At 41.1% G+C, this 18,696-nt stretch overlaps 1 protein-coding gene across 1 annotated transcript in view; it reads left to right on the forward strand.

Annotated features, from left to right (window-relative positions):
• Positions 1 to 18,696, forward strand: part of COL23A1 (collagen type XXIII alpha 1 chain) — a 303,080-nt gene that overhangs the window by 210,380 nt on the left and 74,004 nt on the right. Inside the window, exons 4-5 of the mRNA XM_081185546.1 lie at positions 1,565 to 1,661; positions 7,143 to 7,169. Of these exons, the coding sequence (XP_081041672.1) occupies positions 1,565 to 1,661; positions 7,143 to 7,169 (124 nt within the window). The remainder of the gene's footprint in view (positions 1 to 1,564; positions 1,662 to 7,142; positions 7,170 to 18,696) is intronic.

Consider the following 18,696-nt stretch of genomic DNA (forward strand, 5'->3'; position numbering starts at 1 on the left):
CCTACCACCCTTTAAAAAAGGATTGGATAATGTTTTGGAGCAGCATGGGAGGCAGTGTTGGAGACTGCAGGGAATACTGGTGAAAATTGCATCACTCTCCCTTCCTCAAGCAGTAGCCCCTGCAGGATCCAAGTCTGCATTCAAACACATTAGCTTTAATAAAAGGCTATTTAACTGGGGCTGGTTTCCCACACCACCCTGAGCTGTGGCTCTTCAGCAGCAGCAGCGTAAGTGATCTGGGGATCAGACAGTAAGGCACAGTGAAGTCAGTGGATTCTGTAATGTGCCTGTGATTATTAATTCCATTCTTCAGGTTGATGATGGTATTAAAAGAGCCTTTAAAATAGGTTTAGTGTTTGAAGATACTTGCATAAACAAACAAAAGCATGTTTCTCATTTTATATTGTTTTCCAGGGAGTTCAGTTTTTCTTTAATTTTTCCCACATTCCCCCCTCCTTTAATCCTTCTGGTTTTGATCATGTAGGAAATGGAGCATGAAGAAGCTAAAAGAGAAAGAAAAGAGAGTGTAAAATGCCTCTTTTAATAGGAGTGAAATGTGGATTCCATTAGTCTCTTCAAACTAAATGCTCACCTCTGTGTTGGGCAGGGGTCTTTGTGGGGATATAGCAAACTGAGCTGGGGTATGAAGAGTCCGTCTTTATTAGCGAAACAAATATTAGCGCTCCAGAGGTTTCACTTTATTGTGCTTGACTGCGAGCCAATTTAAATATACAAAAAAATAGTTCAAGGTAAAGTCTTCTTTAGAAAGTACCACTTTAGACTTCAGATGGGGAGCTATTAGCATGAGAGAGAGAGAGAGAGAGAGAGAGAGAGAGAGAGAGAGAGAGAGAGAGAGAGAGAAGGCTGAAGCCATTGTCTTTGATTTATTAGCTGCAAAGTAATCCAAACATGTGATCCACCACCTGTAGTGTCCAAAAAAGACACATATGTATACTGTGTCTTCCTTTGTAGGTAAAATCTCACACATGAAGATACGAGAGATAGCTAGGAAGCCTTTCCAAGAGGGAACTGATTCCAGCTGAACTTTTCCTTCTGTGTGGGGCAAGGAAAAGAGACATTCTACCAGCATCTTGGCTAACATATATATAAGCAGCTCTTGTGGCATCCAGGTTGGAAGCTTAACAAACTAGAAGTAGGATGGTCACCTGCCCTATTTTATCTGGCCCCAAAATGGTATTTTTTTGACCCTACGTTCTTCCAACTTCACCCTTAGGAGTCAAATTTGTTCTGTCCTTTCTAATGGTTCAGCACTCATACCGTGAAGTTGCCTTACTATTTTCTTTGCTTTAAGTGTTTTTTGGGGAGGTGTTTTTCTTTTCTTTCTAAACCTACTATACTAATTTTTCTTAACACTACATGATATCACACTAAAACTGATGCTACAGTGTTGAATACCTGTATGTTGTACTGTTCGTGCTTTGGAGGAGAGCAGTTCTCACACAATTTGTCATCCTCAGAATGAGCATTTATATGGTAGGAAAATACTCTCTGTTCTCTGTAATTAATGCTAAATGTGTTGTGTTTTGTTTTTCAGGTCCTCCAGTAAGTACATGGATGTTACTCTTGATCATGAGTCAACAAAGTTAAGGCATTTATTTTCCTTTCTGTGTCATTTCATGGGAACAGTACTTTTGGTAGAGGTGTGTCTAGGGCATAAATTGGTACCAGATGCTGCTTTCCCCGTGCTTGTTATAGGAATGTTTGGGGAATGCTTTTTTCACTCTCTGCCTACATGGCTTTTTGACCATTTTAAATCTAGTAAAAACATTTTTTTTCCCCAAACATCTTTTTGTGGGTCTCAAAAATAAATGAACAATATGCCTGTTTTATGCTTGTATTATTTATTGCAAATGTTAAATTACCTCACCAGCTCCCAGCAGCCTCTAACATGTCTGAGGGGTGGTTGCTACTGATGCTGATGGCACAAAGCTGTGACTAAATGCACCACATTGTGGCTGGGGAGCTGCGCAACTGAGGTTGTTCAGAAAGTTGTAAATACTGCAGACCCAGAACTTACTGAAAAAAATGTTTTAAACCTGTGTTGCAATGGGACAGTCATCTAAATCCTAGCTCTGCTTTCCATTCCTACCTACACTCTTCACCCTTACATATGCTGCCTTAGCAATAACATGAAGAGAGACCAGTTATATGCTCTATAACTTTAAAGCACATTTGAAACGCATTTCCCCCCCTCAAAGAATTCCAGACACTGTAGTTTAAGAGTTCCTGGAAATCGTAACTGTCTGAGGGATTGACTACAGTGCCCTGATTTTGTGTGTGTGTGTTTCGGGGGGGGGGGGTGCTTTGTACATGCTGTAAAGGTATATTCTGACATCCAGCCAAGCACAGTGTACTTCAGCAGCACAAAGGCAAGTGGGAGAAGAGGAGGCAGAGCTGGCCTCCCTATGAGATAGGGTGAAGTGCCCACCTCAGGCAGTGGAAGTGCAAGAGGTGATGCTCCGCCACTTCTGCTGCCGAGAGGGAGGCGTTCTGGCATGCACTGTTGCCACTCATCTTCCCCACCTAAAGGTGGAGAAGCTGAGTGAGCAGCAACAGTGAAAGGATTGCCCCAGCTCTCGCCAAGTTTTGTGAAAGCCAGGGCTCTACCACACTGCCAAGCAGTTCCCTCACCTGCAGGGAAGCTGAGCGGCAGCACTTTATATAATAATAATTTATTATTTGTACCCCGTCCATTGGGCTGGGTCTCCCCAGCCACTCTGGGCGGCTTCCAACAAAGATTAAAAATACATTAAAATGTTACGCTTTAAAAACTTCCCTGAACAGGGCAGCCTTCAGATGTCTTCTCAATATCAGGTAGTTGTTTATCTCTTTGACATCTGATGGGAGGGCATTCCACAGGGTGGGTGCCACTACCGAGAAGGCCCTCTACCTGGTTCCCTATAGCTTTGCTTATCACAGTGAGGGAACCACCAGAAGGCCCTTGGTGCTGGACCTCAGCGTCTGGGCAGAATAATGGGTGTGGAGACGCTCCTTCAGGTATACTAGGCCGAGGCCGTTTAGGAGCACCCTGGCTCCTGATGGATTCGGTGAGAGCTGGGGCATTACTGTGTGCCATGTTTCCCATCTGCTTTGCTTCCCAACAGCAGGAAGCCAAGCAGCAACTCTTTGAGCAGCAGTTCGGCGAGAGCCAGAGTGTGGCAGCAGCGGAAGTGGGGGCACAGCACGGGGGCAGGAGACCGCAATTCCTGTTTCACCTCAGGAGATGATGGGTGCCTTGCATGGGTGATCTACCTAGCTTTTCATTTTACCCATTAAGTTGGGTTGGGTGTGATTTGTCAAAGGGTCCAAGGGAAACACTGTGTCAGGCTGTGAAGCTGTTTTGAATAATTCTGCTCTCTGTGGTTTCATCAGCTGGGCTCATAAAAGTTGTATAGAGAGGTTCCTTCAAATTAGTAAGTTCCCTCTCAAATATAAGAGCAAATACAAAAAAAAATTAAAATTTATTTAGCGTCTGGTAGTAAAACAAACAACCAAAATCTATCAAGAAAGAAAATACATATTTAGAACTCTGTGGAATTCTGCCACTTGAGGCAATTTCACAAAAGTGGTGGTAAGTGTGTTTTTAGTTTAATAATGTGCCCATTTCACATCTTTCTCAGCACTTGCCTGCAATTGTGAATGGTGGAAATGCAATTTAGTACCCTTAAGACTCAGAAAATGCTTTCCATATAATATTTAAAATGTAACATTAACAAACCCACTTCTGTATCCCCTCCATAAACATCCTTCTAATACAGCATTGGCTAATATAGATTTTAAACTGTTTGAGGTTGGATTTGAGGTTTCAGATATTTATTTATCAAAGTGCCAGTTTTGAAATTTGCTGTTGTATCTTGAACATTAGGCATGCCATGCAATAGGAGTTGAAACTTTTTTTTCCTTCTTAAGTTTTCTGCAGAAAAATCAGAAATTGGGGGTTGTAGAAAACTTGTTCTTGCTGTGCTTTGTTATCGTGCATAAGCATTAAGCCAGTGATGGATGTTATAAAGAAAATTAATGAGAAACATATTTTAGTGATATATTTTATTCTACTGGATTCTTGAAACAGATCTGCTCAAAGTACTTTCCAGTTCAGGCTTTAAAATATAGATACTGCACTAATCTACCAGTTTCATGGAATTTGTGGGTCACTGGTAATTATTAGTAGAATTTGACTATGGCAGTGGGAGCTCATTTTAAAACCATTGCACTGGGGATTTATGCTGGGCTATATGACAGCTTGGCACTCTGTTTAGAGTCTTTTAGCCAATTCTGCAGGAACTGCTACAATAGAATTTGCAATGTGTGCTCACTGATAATTCATGAGAGACAAAGTGTAGCCAACTTGTTTATAGTAACTTTTCACTGGATTTTTTTAAAATCATGGAGATAATTAAATGTTGTTGCTTGCCATACCTCATAATATTATAACTGAAAATGTAACCTTATTGGGTTCCAATTTAGCTATCAATAACACATGTGAATTATCATGGTGTGTTTCCATGAGGAGCTGCATAGATGTTAAAAGGACTGTACTTGGTTGCTTTAAATTGCATCCATTGCTACTTGCAAGACCAGACCCTGATACCACTGTGCAGTTTGTTTACTTTTTAAATTGGACTGTTCATGCAAGATTTATTCCATTTTTGCATCCAATCAGTTTCATTTGGATCTGATGTACTATGACTGAATTGCAAATATGTCTTTTTCACCTAAATAAGGTTTTCATTTACCTCCGTATAATACTTTTTCACAGTTGCATAGCATAGTTTCTTTCTAAGCCTTAACTACAACAATGACAAAGTCCTTCAACTGTCCCCAATATTTTTGTATTTGGACAGCATTACATTTAAGACAATTGGTTTCTTCTGAGCATGCCCCCCTTTATTTTCTTTCTTCAGCCATAAGGAATTCATTACTACACATACCATAAAGCATCATACTATGCCGAAAATTCATTCTTTACTCCCTATGCCACCAAAGCTGCTTGTTACTTTTCAGTTGCCATAAATTGGGTTCACATATTAAATATTAAACTTTGTGGTTCAGTATTTATGGCTGTTAAATGACTGACCATCCTGTCTGCAGAATGAGTATGCTGTTCAAAAGTGCTTCAAAAGAGCTGGTTACAGAGGATATTAAAGTCACATGCTGAGTAGGTAATTTCTGCAGCCTGATATATTTACCATGCTCTCATAATTTAGCACCAACCATACAAAATATTATAAAAACTTTGTATGGTAAGGTAGAGAGTATGGAGGGTCACTGACACAGGAGAGTTCTGAACTGCATAGTACATACTGAGTCCATTATTACTGGGTTTTCAGTATTATTATTAGTTACCACTACTACAATTACTACTACCTCTACTACTGTTACTGAAATGGGTAGGCCTGTTGGCCCTAGGCACTCCATCTCTTAGTGAGAGGTGGACATATGTCTCTCATTTTAGAGGTGACATGAACAAAGCAGGTGAAAAAAGATAAAATAAGTGGAGAGACATATTCTTTCTCCTTTTTCACCCTTATCTACTAATTGTCATCTCTAAACCTTCCTTTCTTATGAGGAGTTCCTCTAATGTGAATGTCACCCATTGTAAGAAGAAGTGAGCCAGCTTGAAAAGGTACTGTAAGGAGTGCATGGATTGCCTCTGCCCCAGATAATCTTCAGATATCCAGAACCAATCCTATATTCCATTCTGATTTCCTATTTTGCTAAACAAAATTATCACAATGTGTCAGTTTGGTGTGAGGAGAATTTTGAATGGCTCAAAGTGCTCCATTATTTAAAGCCGTTGTTTCTTATTAAGCATTTCGGCTATGGAACCAGGCAGAAACTTTTTAAAAAATGGAAGAACATTTGTCTGAAGGTGTAAACTGAGTTACTGTTGTCCAGATATCATTCAGTGATCCAGATGCCAAATACATATTAAACTTATGCCCATAAAAATACTTGCATATTCCCCTTCGGCTCATGACCTTCTCAAGGGTTGTAATAGAAGAGGCATGAACTTCGCAGCATAGAATTAAAGAGTGTGTCAGCTAATACATTTTTATGCCACTACTGCATGTATATATAAATAATATAGGTTTATGCCTCTGTTATATGTACACACTGCATAGTGTAACCTGACCATGCTGTACAGATGCAGCTCTTGCTGCCTTACATTTGCAGAAAAGAATTTATATCTCTGGTTGGAAGCAACATTAGGCAATGGGCCAGCCTAAGGCAAAGCAAAGGGGTCAAGGAAGCAAGCTGCTCTTCCTCTCCCTCTGAGAAGGACTCATCTCCTCCCAGCTGATGTCCACTTGTAGCTCAAAAAGAAGAAAAGTTCACCCATGTACTCTAATTGCACTCTTAAGTTCACCATGAGTATTCCAATTGCACTTGAACAGCATGACCACAGAGCTACAGAATCAAATATTTGGCTACAATTGTTTTTTAACAGTGAAGGTGATTATGTGTGATCCTAGTGACTTGAACATGGTGATGCGTTAAGGACTACAAAATCAAGTGGGATCATGAGGGTATGTTTGGGGAAAGCACCACGTGCATTAACTAACAGAGACACTTGAAGGTTACTTTTCAGCTGAATTTTGGGTTTTTACACTGCTTTCAGTTCTTAGATATACTGTATCAGGTATCCCCTGTCAGTAGAAAAATTATTCCTAGAAAAAGTTGTTCTATGTGGACTAATGCAGATTAATATAAGTGTTGGGTATAAGCCTGCAGGACGAGAGTTTAAATCTTTGCTGGTATTCAACTAAGTTTTACTCAGTGTAGATCCATTGAAATTGACTAAGTCCATTAATTTCAGTGGGTGCACTCTGAGTAAAACTTAGCTGAATACTACCCGTAATGGAGAATGGTCTTAGGCAGATCACAATCTGATAACCCAGTCTACCTCATATGGTTGTTGCGCAGATAAAAATTAAAAAAGAATATACTATACCCAGCCATGAGCTCTGTTCTGCTCTCCTGCTTCTCAGGGGACAGGAGTTGTCCCCTGCAGAGCTTCTGTTCCCTTTCAGATCAACCCCTGACTTTTTATATTCTATGATGCCTTGCTGCTGTTAAGTGCAATTGACTGATCTTATTGTTTTCCTTATTTAATATCACAGGGGCAGTCAGGACGAGTTGGTTACCCGGTAACTTTGCCTTTCCCTTTATTTTGTAATCTTTTCTCCAAACTGCACATCATTCTGAACCTCATAGTCTTCTTACTATCCCTGTCAGCACTCTCTCTCTTTCCCTCCCCTCCCCCTTCCCCCTTCAATCATTACCATAGTTTTAAGGTTTTAATATTAAATCTTTGAAGAGCTGTTTCCAAATGCATTGGTAGCAATTTATTTAATTGGCATTAGTGGATGAGCAACTAGAATGCAGGTTGGCAGTCTTGGATCTCATCCAAAGCTACATAAAACACCCACGTGCGCAGGCTTCCAGCTTCTGTCCAGTGTAAGGGGGAAGGCATGTGCATGCAACAGAATATGCATCTTAGAAAAACAGAATAAGTGTTCTCAAAGTCTTCATTCACACAGGAATTACAAGCCTGTTTGGCTCGGTTTGTTTGTTTGTTTTTAGGAAGGCCAGTGCTGAAACAGATTTCCGTTGAGATATCTCAGCGTTTGCTTAATTGTAAACAGAGAAAGGCTTATATTTAGTTGTGATCTACAGATTATTCCAGTACAGCAAATGCACAGTTATTTATCTGGCTGTTAAAGAAAAGAACAGCTGGGGTGTTTTTGAAGTCATTTGCATGAATATGTGTTAGGGCTAGTATCTGGGGTCTGCCTTGCCGCAAGATCAGTTGATAGGCATTTGTTATGTATTGTCCACTCCAGTTATATTCTCTCAAATCTTGCTTCTATTGCTGGAACATTATTATTATTATGTTCCAGCATGTAATGTACCATAGTTGTATCTGGGGAAATGCAATTTGTTTTCCAGATAACACATCCATCGTTGCTGTTTTTACTGTGTGAAATGTGGTTGCATGGCTATCACAAATACCTATTTGATAACGCTATGATAGAAATGATAAATGTGTCTTAAGTCCTTCCCAATACCTGTGCAATTTTTATGACTGTTTGTTTAGTTTTATTTAATAACTTTTTCAGCTTTAGGGTGCAGCTCCAAGCGCATTTTACCTGGAAGTAGCTCCAGGTTATCTCTGCCTGATTTCTGAGTTGATCATACGATTGCACTATTAGAGACAGACACGTTTGTTATTTTAGTACTCCAGTATGACATCATGTAGCATAAAAAAAAGTCTGTTGAAGCAAACATTTTTTTAGGCCATTTTTTAAGGTTAAAATCAGACGGTGGTGTATTCTTCCTCTGTAAACACTGTACAAATACAGTACTTTTGTTTGGGGGTTTTTAAAGAACAAGTGGCATCCTCCTAGCTCTTTTTCCCATTCATTACATTGGCATAGCATGAGAAGCAATTAAGTGTAGCAATTAATTACTGTACTGATAATGTGAGTTGTGGGTGGGTGGGTGTGGTCCTAAGAGGAGAAACACTTCTGGTGATGTCTGTGTTAATTATTGTATTAAAGACAAATATAGAGCGTAAATGAGCATTCTAGATAAGAGAAAAGCAGGACCAGCTATAGAAGTAGCAAAGTTTTACCTACTGGGAGGAGTTCTGCGAAGGGCAAAAGCAAAAAATAGGTACCAACTTGTGTAAAAACCTTCTTGGCTTTCAGACGCTAAGAATTTAATTTATTAAAGATTAGGCAAACAGGGTTTGCTCTAAGTGGTCTGCTTAAATATAGTCGCTAGGAATTTGAATGCTCATTTATGAATTAGCATGGGCCATAGAAATACTCTTACTGACTACTCTAATCGTGTGTGTGTGTTTTAAAAAAAGCTTATTTCTTGCAGTCTTAGCTCTATTTTTAGTCACAATCCCCTGCAAACAGGAAATGTTGGAATGTACTAATCCCCTATAGTTACATACCAATGGGTCTGTAATACATTTATAATCTATCCTCAGTGGGGGGATGCTTGGATACTGGCACATTAAAATTCATTCCTGGGCTCACCCTTTGTTCCAGAGCAAATGATCCATTATTGTCCTTGGCAAGCATCAAATTACTTCCCCTGGACTCAAAGCTGGTATGTAGTACTCCATGAGCACAGTTGAGAAACTCCATTTTAAGGCTCCATTATTAGCTTTGTTTTCAGTGTGACTACAAGATCTCCATTGAGGTAGAGGGACATAACAAGTCCACCAACCTTTTTGGACCAGTGGGCACATTTCAAATTTTGAGAGAGTACTGTGGGCACCAGTCATAAATGACCACAGACTTTTGAGTAGACATGGATTTCATTGTGCTCTGAGATTACTACAGTGAATCCATAACGACTGCCTGGCCTGTACTTCCTGCACAGCAGGAAAGATTCCTAAACCTCTGCAAAGTTTTCACATTTTGAGAGGAGAGTAGTATTTGCATAAAATAACTTCTAGGGACACAGGAAAGATGCGTCCTGGTTGCTGAGGAAAAACAAAGGGAGATTCCAAGGACTAGAAAAGAAAGAAGCAGGAAAAGTGCAGTAAGCAAGGGGACCATAACTCTTTAGATCCCCAGGGTGTCCAGCCATTGCCTGGTGTCCAAACAACTCACTTATCAGTCATAGCTCTGACTTCATACAGCAGGTAAAAACACTGTGACAGGCAGGAACAGCCAAGGTGGCTATTTCAGAGAAAATGCTTAGAAGGGTACCTGCACATTTTGATTCATAACTTTCCTTCTAGGAGGACTAGATACTTACAGTAAACAAAACAAAACACAATAAAAAGCTCAGTCTGGGGGCCTTGCCTGGGGGTAAGGCAAGGCCTTCACAGGTAATAGGTTGGCAAACCCTGACATAAAACAACAGATCCTTTTTGGGAAGTCCCAATTACAGTGAACTGATCTGGCTTGGGACCACAGTTGAGAGCAAGAGGTTAAAACCTCACATGTACTAAGGTGTTGAAGATTTCTCCTTCCTCTCTGTAGTTTGATTACTGCACTTGGGCGTGACAGCCTAAGGAGTATGAAAGAGAGAGAAGTATCCCACTTCTGCTGGTATGACAACATCTGATAAATTCCTGTGGGTGGAACTGATGTTTTACACGCTTACATTCTAAAAATGCTACCCATTGGCTGCCTTGCCAGTCACTTCAGTTCTCTTCAGCCCAGTTAATCCTGGTAGCATCATAATCCTTGCCAGCACTAGCGTAGCTGATACCAATTTGGCTTCAGCCTTCAGATAGCTATTAAAAGTACAGTAAGCAGAAGTACAGTTATCAGGTATTGTGGCCAAACCAAGAATTCAATTTCAATACGAAGCCTTAAATGACTTGAGCCGCAAATATCTGGGTGGAGAGACTCCACCCATATTAACCTGTCTCTCCATGAAGAGGCCCTGGTGAAGTTCAGGCAGTGGTAGCACATGCGAGGGCTTTCTCTATGACAGCCCTGAGGCTGTGGAATGCATGCCCTTCCAAGCTACATTATATGCTTTTTCAACATTACAAGTTTCCTCCTGTCGGACCTAATCCTCGCCAGGACCAAAATACAGGCAGGCCCATGGTATTTCCCCCTAACAAGTAGCAACCAAGAAGAAAATGAACACAGCTCTCATTGCTCCTGGATTCTGCCAACTGAAGGAGGACCTTCCCATTGCTGCTTCTGGGGAAAAAAGCATCACGAAGCAAAAAGGGAAGGAAACAAGTTGTTTTCACAATTAAAATCTGTTTGGATGTTTTATAGTGAACTAGCCTAGTGATTTCTGTTTCATTAAACTTTATTATATTCTTCCCATTTAATGTTATTTTTTGCCAGTGTGTAGTCATTATTCACATATTTAACAGAGAATTCTTACCTACCCTGAAATATACAATTATTCTAAAGGCTGTACAGAGAAGCACCTCATTGATTAAGCGCAACAGCAGGCCTACTGACCAGTTTTTATGAATAGTATGCATGTACGAGCCAGTGTGGTGTAGTGGTTAAGCGCGGTGGACTTGTAATCTGGTGAACCGGGTTCGCTTCCCGCTCCTCCACATGCAGCTGCTGGGTGACCTTGGGCTAGTCACACTTTTCTGAAGTCTCTCAGCCTCACTCACCTCACAGAGTGTTTGTTGTGGAGGATGAAGGGAAAGCAGATCGTTAGCGGCTTTGAGACTCCTTAGCGTAGTGATAAAGCGGGATATCAAATCCAAACGTTTCTTATCTTCTTTGTTGGATTCATGTGTTGTGTAAAAATGTATCATAAATGGTTATGGCAGAAAGGAGAAATAATATTAAGTGCATGCGGCTCCGTGCTTCCTAAAGCTATGGGAAGATCCAGATGCAGCTGCTGAAGTACCTGTTTCCTTCTAAGGAGAGAGAACTGGCAATTTAAATTATTTTTAAGATATATATTTGATTGCAAAGTTAGCCTGTTGCCTAGGTGCAGTGGAGAACTTTGCCTCATCACCAGCATTGAAGTAAGAGTCACCTGCCTGTCTTACTGGATGTTGTACAATGGGCAGGCATCATCTTCTCCTTCGTCTTGGGCAGCAAATGTCTCTTTCTAGTCCACACTAAATAAAAAAGTTCCTTCCAGTAGCACCTTAAAGACCAACTAAGGAACTTTTTTATTTTGACTATGGCAGACCAACACAGCTACCTATCTGTAACTAGTCCACACTAAGTATCTTGTGTGTGTTCTAGGTAGCAAACACCAACCATCTTTGCCCATTCATGGAATTTCTTTTAGGTTCAAAGCAAGCATCTTCAACTAGCTCTTGAGACACCAGCTGTCCACCTGCAAATAAATCCATGCTCACAACCAAATAATTCAAAAGCAACCTTTTTACTTTACACAAAACAGCATTATCAGTGCAAAGTTGTTTCGGGTCAATAATGAGAAAATTCTGAGTTTTTAAATGCAGGATTTTTCTTTCTTTCTTTTTAGAAGAAAATAGCAGTATAAGACAGTACTGTTTCAGTACTCGTTCCCCATTTTAAAAACAAATTGCAAGACAAAAACAAACCAAATCCAAAATAACAACAAAAACCACCCGGAGAAACTGAAAACTAACACACAAATACAACAGTAAAGCACTAATTAAAAGGAAACCCCACCACAAATGGGTGGTGTATGCCCACCATACACATACCACAAGTACATTTTGGGATATGGTTTGCTTTCATCTTGCAATTTGGTTTAGAACTGGAAATGAGAAGACTCTGCAAATGGCTTGGAAGAGAAAGCAGCGACTTACTGTGCTTCATCCTAGAACTATATTTATGAGAACGGCTTTTGTCAAACAGAGTAAAACCGTTCTCTTCCCTTTCTCTCCTCCCTTTCTCCATTGCCTATTGCCAAATTTATTTTCGTTTTCCAATGTTCTTGCAACTGCTGAGAAGCAAAAAGTGTTTTCCTTGTGTCTTGCGTCCCTGAATCCCCCCCCCCCCCGGGACTCACCAAGAAGCACTTTGAATCAATCTAAAGGTCTGATTGGATTTTAATTACAGGGAATAGGGTTGGAAGGTTAGTGACCTTGCCTGCTCCTCTCCGTGCCCCGCAGAATGAAAACCACTTGAGTTCAATTTACTGCTTTCTGGCATCCCTGCACACATTGGTGACCTCCAAACAGTGTCTCTGTGTCTGAAGTCTGTCAAGTCAATCCTTCAAGAACTGCAATTAGGTCATGCACAGTTGGGAAATATTAGGACTTACAATATCATTGCAATGTGAGAACAGATTTCAGTACCCATTATATTTAAATTAAAAGTTTCTCAACAAAAGCTAAAAAAAGCAATTGCAGAATGCAGACTACCATTAGATCTCATGTGTCCAACAGGCAGTGGGGAGTTGTCAATGTGGTGTGTTAACAAGCAGAAAATGATTTCCAATATGATGGAAGACTGAATAAACTTGCTGAAAGAGGGTTCCATGGGGGGGGGGGGCAGATAAAAAACGAAGGATTCAAAGTTTATGTGGAGATGGATTTTGCTAGAAATAGGATAAAATAAGATTAGGCAAAATGTTTCTCTCCAACACCTGCAGTATGTAGCTTGAAGTGAGTAGAAACTGACCTTGTCATCAGAAAAGTACCTAGGGCACCACTTTATTGGGGTTCTGCAACAACCAGTTTAATGCACATGTTACTCAGAAGCTTCTTCTTCTTCTTTGGCAATCATCGTAGCCAAGTAAGATTGTCTTCCATAAACACGGTTTTAACAATGAGTCCGTAAGTGACTGTGGAGGCCAATTCTGGACCCACACATCCATAGTGGGGACATTGGTTCCCGGGCAGGAGTTGATCACGGTGTGGATTTGCCTGGCATGCCTTCCTCTTAGCATGTTTCTCCCTTGCGCTCTGAGTTCGAGTGACCCTGCTGGGACTACAATATTCCCGACGGCATCTCTCACAAGGGTCATACGAACGTGCAAGCCCACTCACCACGACAAGGTGATGATCCAGCGAGTGAGACTCGGGAGCAGCAGGATGCAATAGTAGATCCTGCCCTTTGGGGGGATAAAAAAAAGATGAAGTTGAAAAAATGAGGTGTTTTGACAACAAGAGAAAGGCACTCTACAGGAATTCATTGGACCCAGGGATGGGAAATACATTGCATGGAGCTGGATTTGAAGCTGGGCTTGTCATGTCCAGGCCATAACCACTGTACTTTGAATGTAGTTTTTTAAAAGATAAGTGGAGGTGATCCCTGATTGTGACAGAAACCTTAGTCATGATCTTGAACTTCTTGGATTTGCTTTCTCTTAATGTGGGTGGCGCTGTGGGTTAAACCACAGAGCCTAGGACTTGCCGATCAGAAGGTCGGTGGCTCGAATCCCCGCGCAAGGGGGTGAGCTCCCGTTGCTCGGTCCCTGCTCCTGTCCACCTAGCAGTTTGAAAGCACGTCAAAGTGCAAGTAGATAAATAGGTACCGCTCCGGCGGGAAGGTGAACGGCGTTTCTGTGTGCTGCTCTGGTTCGCCAGAAGTGGCTTAGTCATGCTGGCCACATGACCCGGAAGCTGTACGCCAGCTCCCTCGGCCAATAAAGCGAGATGAGCGCTGCAACCACGGAGTCGGTCACGACTAGACCTAATGGTCAGGGGTCCTTTACTTTTTTAATGCAGGAGGCAGGTGGAAAAGCTTTCATGGAGTATCTCCAAGTATCTTAATGAGGTGCTTTTGCTGAATATGGTCTGGAGCTGAGGCAGTGCATCAAATTGGTACTATGTCCCAGATAGGGATTTCTGTACCCTCCCACTGACCTCCTGGCTGGATGGAGTTCTTTCTTCCAGTGGTCTCTGGGCCTCAGAATATATATGAAACCTAGTTGAGTTAAGAGCCAGTTTTGTACTCCCAGCAAAGGGACTCTAGCCGACACACTGAGTAATTTGCCAGACTACATTCGAAATCTGTCATATTCCTATAGGTAAAATGAAACTTTATCAGCGTATTATTTCTGTTAGTTAGTAAAAGAGCTAAGCATTTTAGAATGGTGCACCAAACATAAACTTTTTTATATATAGAAACAGCCACTCTATTTTTATAGTGAAATAGAGATTACATCCTGGCAAGAAAGCATACTCATAGCTAGTTTGAATGTAAGCAGTTTTGTTTTAGCTTAGGTACACATAGCAAGTGGTAAAATGTTATGTGCTTTCCCCTAGAAAACGTAATAACCACCCCCACACACACACAACAAATTATTCTATGTATTCAGAATTAAACAGCTGCACAAGGAGGAAGACATAACGATAAGTTTTGTGTTGTCAAAAGACTGCCTAGTCTATCCATGCAATTGTGTAGACTCATTCCTTAGATTCAGTCCTTCTGCATCAGTTATTTAATGTCCAGTTATTTTTAATCATGGGCAAAATCACTAGGCAAATTCAAGTACAGCCCAGCATCCACAACCAGAGGAATTTCCATAGGGCTCAAAATAACCAAATTTCCCCAATTCATTTACATAATGTTGTTGGTTTTTGTGTGTGTGTGCAATCAGCATACCGAGTAATTACAGTGGTATACCTCGGGTTACAGACGCTTCAGGTTACAGACTCTGCTAACCCAGAAAAAGTACCTCGGGTTAAGAACTTTGCTTCAGGATGAGAACAGAAATCATGCTCCGGTGGCATGGCAGCAGCAGGAGGTCCCATTAGCTAAAGTGGTGCTTCAGGTTAAGTTTCAGGTTAAGAACGGACCTCCAGAACGAATTAAGTTCTTAACCCGAGGTACCACTGTACAAGTATTTGGAGTTTCTTTCCACGCCTCTTATTCCTGTCCAGCCCTTCTTACTTGTCTTTGTATGTGCCAAGTACGGAGAAAACGGGGCTGCACTAAGTCCTATGATAATTCCTCTGTGTATGAGTACTGCACCTGCTGGGATGGAATCATTCCCATAATATGTTTAAAAGGAGAACGTTACTCATGAACTTAGAGCTAGATGAACCGTTATTGATTCCCCTCCCCCCCCCCCAGATAATCAGAGCTGAAGACTTTGCTTAGTGTTCGAAAGTCAGTGTAGTACTAGCACATTGTGATTTTTAAATTTTCTGTATAATGTACATTACCTATTGTAATTATTGGCTTGTTATCCCTAGTAATTTAAAAAATATGAACCCAGAGAACTGGAAATTTGTTTGTTTGCTGCATTTATATCCCACCTTTTTCTCCAAGGAGCTCAAGGTGGGATACATGGTTCTCGTCTCCTTCACTTAATCCCCACAACAACTCTGTGAGGTAGGTTAGGCTGAGAGCCGGTGACTGGCCCAATGGCACCCAGTGAGCTTCATGTCTGAGTGGGGATTTGTACCCTGGGCTCCCAGGTCCTACACTAACACTCTAACCACTGGTTCTCTGTTCTAGAATTTATTTGGCTCCATGATTCTTGGTGAGCAGGTGATATTAGCTTATCTACAGTCCTATGGAAATTTAGAATAGCCCACCCCAAAAGGACATAGAATTAGAATTCACATTGAGCTAAAGTGCAGTATTAAAAATACCATGGGCAGCAGTATCCTGGTTGTATGGTAATGATCAAGTGACAAAGGGAAGAGGTAGAACTTGGGCTTTGTCTCAAAGCAGTAGCTTTGAAAGTGTTTTCTTTGGACTGCTTGTAGGGGCAGAAAGGAACAGATCAGCCTCCTTAAGGAACCAAATTTGATACCCTCACCTTGCTTAACCTTTTACCATCTTGGAGCGGCCCCGTTGAACTATTTGAGTAACGAAGTACGAGTCAGCATAATAAAAGTGACAGGCTCTATATTTGGAAGACATTTACAGGCCCAAGCACCTCACTGAGATTTAGGCTTAGCTCCACTTTAGTAAAGAATTCAAGTACATGGTTTAAACCCCACCGACATAAGCAGAGCTTGGGTTTATATTTTGGGGGTTTTGCTAGTTAGAGAATTGCCCACTGCAGCTGATAAAGATCCCTAGTGGAAAGCTCAGCAATCTACGCTGGGAACAGAAATTACAGTCTTGCCAGTGCTACTTAGAAGTGTCTAGGAGAAGTAAGAAACCAGCTTCTGCAGCAGGGAATCCCAGAGCTGGTCTTTCTAGCCATACCTAGTTGAGCTTTCCCCATAATACAGTAGTACCTCAGGTTACATACGCTTCAGGTTACATACACTTCTAGTTACAGACTCTGCTAACCCAGAAATAGTGCTTCAGGTTAAGAACTTTGCTTCAGGATGAGAACAGAAACAAAGTGCTCTGGTGGCACGGCGGCAGCAGGAGGCCCCATTAGCTAAAGTGGTGCTTCAGGTTAAGAACAGTTTCAGGTTAAGTACAGACCTCCGGAACGAATTAAGTACTTAACCTGAGGTACCACTGTACATAGTATTCCTCTCCCCATAATGAAAGTTGCAAGCATTTTGGCTAATCTTGGTCCTTAGCACTAACAAACTTGGGATTCTTTCCTACATAGATAGGAAAATATCCATACCTCTAGGTACTGAGAGTTACTTGTGTAGACCACAAATATCCTCCCCCGACTCAATTTTTATTTTTTATTTGTGTGTGCGTGCGTGTGTGTGTGTGTGCGCGCATGTATAAAAATCAGTACTCTCTTGATGCACTATGGCTTATGCATGGGGTTGTCCATGTTGTATATTTTTTATAGTGGCCTTACAAAACAACTCATTTATCCTGTTTTGAGTCAAAAGCTTCTATGTGTTTGTGTGCGTTTCTTCTTTTTCTACCTTGCACATTTTTCCTAAGCTTAAAGGCGCCCTCTAGTGCTTTTTGGACTGCAAGAAGACAACAGTCTTATGTTCCGTTATTTCAGGAAAGTGTTTACTTGAAAATATAGCTATTCCCAGCTCTTCTGTGCACTGATCTGTATCTAGATGCAGTATTCAGCCACAGCAGAGATATAAAGCAGATGCAGAAACAAAACAAAAGCTTGAATCAGTGGGATAGCTAGGCACCACGCAGTCCTACAGTTGACACTGCAACTAGACTGCTGTCATTGCCTAAGAGGGAGTAGATTAATAAAGAGGTAGGTATCAAAAATATAGACTATTTTAGAAAGGAAACACCATTTTAACATAAGATGAGTTATTTAACAACCTTAGAGTTTACATTTTAATCTAACCCAAGAACCCCATAGTATCTAGCCTATCCCAGCTCCTCTGTTCCATCAAGAGTGAGCTAATGGCAGCCATAGAGAATCTGGCAACCCTACATGTAAAGCTCTTTTGTAAAATCAAGCATATCAGTCAATGCCAATCAGTGGAAGACCAGGCAGAGAGTTCAGAGGATATAGAAAGGAGTTAAGAAATTGTACAGATTTTCTTAAGCAGCATGGCTAACTTTAATATATTGTGCAGATAAACTTTTAACATCATTTCATTGATAAAATTGGATCATATTTGGATATATTTGTAATATATCACATCTGAAATAAGAATGGAGCTGTGTAGAGGCAATGGCCGGCTTCACAGTTTTTCCCACATTGTGATTTTTGCATAGTGCGCGCGCGCGCGCACACACACACACACACACACACACACACCATGATTCAAAATATATTGCCAGGTCAAAAATTATGAAATCAATATCATGATATGGACTTGAAACCAGTTTTGGAAACCCAGACAGATGGGCAGGGTATATTGAAGCAAGAAGCAAGAAGCTGTGCTACCATTGAGTGTAAGTTTATTGGTTCCTAGCAGTTCGAAAGCACGTCAAAGTGCAAGTAGATAAATAGGTACCGCTCCGGCGGGAAGGTAAACGGCGTTTCCGTGCGCTGCTCTGGTTCGCCAGAAGCGGCTTAGTCATGCTGGTCACATGACCCGGAAAAAACTGTCTGCGGACAAACGTCGGCTCCCTCGGCCAGTAAAGCAAAATGAGCGCCACAACCCCAGAGTCGTTCATGACTGGACTTAACAGTCAGGGGTCTTTTACCTTTTTAAATGCAATAATAAAGGCAGGGTGTTAAATAAATAAATTCAAATTTGTTTGCCTGTTGTTCTTGCTTATTGCCAACCTTTCTACCAAGGGGATCAGGGAAGGAAGTGCATGCAGAAGTTATCCTACGGGATTAGAATCTCCTCATACTGCAAAGTCTGGAGTATTTCCCCAGACCTTTTATTGTGCTGTATTTATTATGTATTGTTATACTATTAAAGTATATTGCAAGAGCATTCAGGAGGAACCTATGGAAAGAGGT

The sequence above is a fragment of the Podarcis bocagei genome (assembly GCF_964188305.1).
Source record: "Podarcis bocagei genome assembly, chromosome: 2".
NCBI classification, from domain to species: Eukaryota; Metazoa; Chordata; class Lepidosauria; order Squamata; family Lacertidae; genus Podarcis; species Podarcis bocagei.